At 56.2% G+C, this 4,197-nt stretch overlaps 1 protein-coding gene across 1 annotated transcript; it reads left to right on the top strand.

Moving 5' to 3' along the window:
* Positions 1-2,248: 2,248 nt before the first annotated feature.
* APOA5 (apolipoprotein A5) lies at positions 2,249-4,197 on the top strand. Its single transcript, XM_059070279.2, has 3 exons — positions 2,249-2,312; positions 2,426-2,537; positions 3,064-4,197. Exons 1-3 carry the CDS (start codon positions 2,264-2,266, stop codon positions 4,013-4,015), a joined length of 1,113 nt encoding a protein of 370 aa, XP_058926262.2. The 5' UTR covers positions 2,249-2,263; the 3' UTR covers positions 4,016-4,197.

The raw sequence follows: 4,197 nt of genomic DNA, 5'->3' as shown, positions 1-4,197 counted from the left end.
ATCTCTTACTGTGTAATGATGGACAAGTCATTTAATATGTACTGTGCCAAACATAATAGGGGGACATGGAGATGAATTAGACAAAGTCCCTGCACTCAGAGAGCTCTCACATATGTCCATGAATCATTGCGCTGCAGGATAATAAGCGCGATACTCCAGGAATATATAAAATGTTCTATGGTTAACATGGAATCATCTGTCTCCAGAGAAGTGTGAGGGCAGAAGAGGGCATTTAGAGTGATATTGGAGCTGTGCAGCAGAGCCTACTCATGTCCTCCCAAATCCATTCTCCTCTTCTTCTTGAGTAATATAGCTCTTTCCCAGCTGGGAATACAGCCGTCCAGAATAAAGACTACATTTCCCATTCTCCTTTGCAGCTAAGTGTAGCCATGTGACTATGTTCTGAACAATGGGATGTCAGTAAAAGTGGTAAGAACAATTTCTGGGATGTGTCTTTAAAGGAAGGGTACATGTGCTTCTTTCTGCTGGCTGGGAGGTAGACTTGATGGCTGGAGCTGAAGCAGCTGAAACTTGGACGTGAGACTTTTGATGAGGATGATAGTGCAACAAGACAGAAGGAGCCTTGATTGTCCTATGTTTACATAAGAGAGATATAGAATTCGATTTTGTTTAAGCTATTCTCTTTCTCCTTTTTTTTTCTTCATTTGCAGCTAAGCCAAATCTTAACTAATACAAAGTCTGAAAAAAATGAATATAAGTTCACCAAGGAATATTTCAAACAGAGGGAACGGCAGGTACAAAGGCTTAGGGTCCTGAAGGAGGTGGTATGCTCAGGGAATGCCAAGGGTTTGTGTGGCAGGAGATGAGGCCAGAAGTGGGTTGGGATAGCCACAGCAGAGCACAGACTGAATAGGGAGGACCATGGCCCCCACCTGCTGGGGGCTACAAATGTGATCAAGGTGAGAGACAGTGGTGTGGTGAAATGACCAGTGGTGGAAATGGAGGGGAGGAGATCGATTCAAGATACATTTAGAAGCAAAAATCAGGAGTTTATGAATATATGGAGTGGGCATATCATCAGAGGAGGTCTGGGCTTTTTGGCTTCTCCTCCTCAGAGGTCCTGTGGGGTGGAGTTCAGCCTATCCCCATGGGGAGAATCCTCCTCTTGCTCCCATTCTTTGGGCCCAATGTCCCTGGCCCAGATGCCTCTCATGATGTCATCTTCACCCCATCAAACTTCCCCAGCTTGTTCCAGGATTATTTCATAAAGTGGGAGGTGGGTGGGTCTTCAATCCTATAAATGCTGGCTCTTCCCAGGCTGCCTGAGTAGCCCGTGGTGGAGGTGTCAAGGGTTGCTCAGGTTCAGGCAGCTGGACACTGTCCCTGTCTGGCTGGGGCACAGTGCTTCTGGGCAGTTGAGTAAGAGCGGGGCCCTCAGCAGACAAACAGGCTTGTCTCTATCGGTGGGTCAGCCAGTAGGTCCACAGGAAGGTTGGAAGTCAAGGGGTTTGGGGGAACTGGGTGAGGAGTTCAGGCCCACTCCTTGTAAAACTTTCCGGGCAGCACTTTTCTACTGGGGCAGCATCCAGATACTAGGGTACTCATTAACCCCCTGGGTACCAGGAAAGGGCAGGAGGTAAGCACTGGGAGGCAGCTGAGGTCATCCTTCTTTGAACCTCCACGTGGTATTTACTCAGAGCAATTGTTGCCAGAGGCCCAGGCCCTGGACTATAAAGCGGAATGTCTGCTCTCTGTGCCCAGAACCGAGCAGGTGAGCAGCCAGGGCACAGTGATGTGGGTCGGAGTCCTAAGGGAGGGGACTGGGCAGAGAGCTGTGGGTGGGAACTAAGAATTAAGGACCTCCTCTTGGAGCACTTTGGCAGAGTAGCTTCTTCCCCCACCCCTGGGATACCTCAGTTTTCCCAGCCATGAAATGGGGGCAGGAATGGGTGAGCAGGGAAGTCGTGGCAGAAGTGGCCGAGGGAGCTGCTCCTGGGGTCTCCTGGGTGGGGTGGGGTCGGGGGGAACCTTTACAAAGCAGTTTGAGCTCCACAAATTCCATATGATGTGATGAGGTGCAACAGGAGCCCCCCAACCCATCCCAGGAAGACACCCTTTCCCTCCCAGCCGCATTCAACTAGGTCAGTCCTCTTAAGCCCTGATAGCTCTGGGCTCCCTACACGCAGGGGAGGGTTAACAGATTTGGGGCAGGGTCCCCTGGGGCAAGTCCCCTGGGAGGTGTCCTTTCTTTGCTTCTTCACTCTCACCAGGCCTCCATTCACCTTTCTTCCCAGAGGACATCATGGCAAGTGCGGCTGCAGTTCTGACCTGGGCTCTGGCCCTCCTCTCAGGTGGGTCTCCAACCCTGACTTCACTGTGGAGGTGTGGGTGGAGGCTGGACTGAGGGGTCCGTGCACCCTGGGGGAGGAAACCCAGCCCCTGTTCACCCGCTCCCTCTCCACAGTGCTTTCAATTACCCAGGCACAGAAAGACTTCTGGGACTACTTCAGCCAGAGCAGCAGGGACAAAGGCAGGGTGGAGCAGATCCAGCAGCAGAAGCTGGCACGGGAGCCCGCGTGAGTGGCCAGGGCAAGGGGTGCAGGCAAAGGGAGAAGACACCCAGAGGGTGGGATGATGCACTGTCTGATTCCTCAACCTTGTGGTCCTCCCTGGGAAGAGAACAGAGCATTGCTAATTCTGCCCTCTATCCTGGTCTTCCTGGGCTGTTCAGCAACCCCTGCCGGCAGCCTCCGCCTTTGATCTCTCTTTAGCTGCTGCCTCCACGCCCGCCGAGGCGTGGGACCAGGGAGCAGGGGAGAGGACCTCCCCATTGCAGCCTCCAGAACGAAAGGATTACGTGAGAGTCCAGGTGCCTCCGTGCACAAGGAATTGGGAAGTGTTGACCTGGATATGCGTGTGCCATGTGTTTGTACTTCCTGTGGGAGCAGTCATGGTTGGCTTGGGTTAGACCTGGAGAGCCGGCTCTGGGGCCACCGCCCTGCATCCTTGGTTTCTCCATAGGATCAGTGAGTGACGTCTTTGGGGCAAAGGAGATGAGGGCGCTAGCAGTCTGATGGCCTAATTGTCTGTCTCCTTCCCCAGGAGCCTGAAAGACAGACTTGAGCCAGACCTCAGCAATATGGACAACTTCCTGGAAAAGCTGGATCCTCTGAATGGGCAGGGGAGGGGGCCTCCCGGGCTCCCACACGACCCAGTGGGCATGCGGCAGCAGCTGCAGGAGGAGCTGGAGGAAGTGAGGGAGCGTCTGGAACCCTACATGGCGGAGGTGCACGAGCGCGTGGGCTGGAACCTGGAGGGGTTACGGCGGCAGCTGCAGCCCTACACGGTGGACCTGATGGAGCAGGTGGCCCTGCGTGTGCAGGAGCTGCAGGAGCAGCTGCGCGTGGTCGGAGAGGGCACCAAGGCCCAGCTGCTGGGGGGCGTGGAAGAGGCGCGGAGCCTGCTGCAGGAGTTGCAGAACCGCGTGGCACACCACACTGGCCGCGTCAAGGCGCTCTTCCACCCGTACGCGGAGCGCCTGGTGACCGGCATCGGGCACCACGTGCAGGAGCTGCACCGCAGCGTGGCGCCGCACGCAGCCGCCAGCCCGGCGCGCCTCAGCCGCTGCGTGCAGGTGCTCTCGCGCAAGCTCACGCTCAAGGCCAAGGCCCTGCACACGCGCATCCAGCAGAACCTCGACCAGCTGCGCAAAGAGCTCGGCGCCTTTGCTGGCGCCGGTGCTGACGGTGAGGAGGAAGAGGCCCAGACGGACCCCCAGGTGCTGTCTCAGGAGGTGCGCCAACGACTCCAGGCTTTCCGCCACGACACCTTCCTGCAGATTGCCGCCTTCACCCGCGCCATTGACCAAGAGACCAAGCAGGTCCAGCAGCAGCTGGCGCCTCCTCCACCAGGACACAGCGCCTTCGCTCCAGAATTCCTACAAGGGGACCGAGGCAAGGCCCGGAGCGAGCTGCAGGCCCGCCTCGACGACCTGTGGGAAGACATCAACTACAGCCTTCGCGACCATAGTCCTGGCCATCTGGGGGAGCCCTGAGGGTCTACTTGTCCACGTCCCAGATTCTTGTCTGGGCAGCCCACGATCTGAGCCTCTAACATAGCTATGTCCTTGACAGTGGCCTGTTGGGCTGAGGGTGGAGGGCCCTGCACAGGATAGCTGAGGTCACCCAAAGGGCTGTTGTCCTAGGCCATCCAGCCTCCTGCAATTCCCCCGTCCAG

Source organism: Kogia breviceps, chromosome 7, assembly GCF_026419965.1.
Source record: "Kogia breviceps isolate mKogBre1 chromosome 7, mKogBre1 haplotype 1, whole genome shotgun sequence".
Taxonomy (NCBI): Eukaryota; Metazoa; Chordata; class Mammalia; order Artiodactyla; family Physeteridae; genus Kogia; species Kogia breviceps.
Note: the sequence above shows the minus strand (reverse complement) of the source record. Positions and strands in the feature narration are given on the sequence as shown.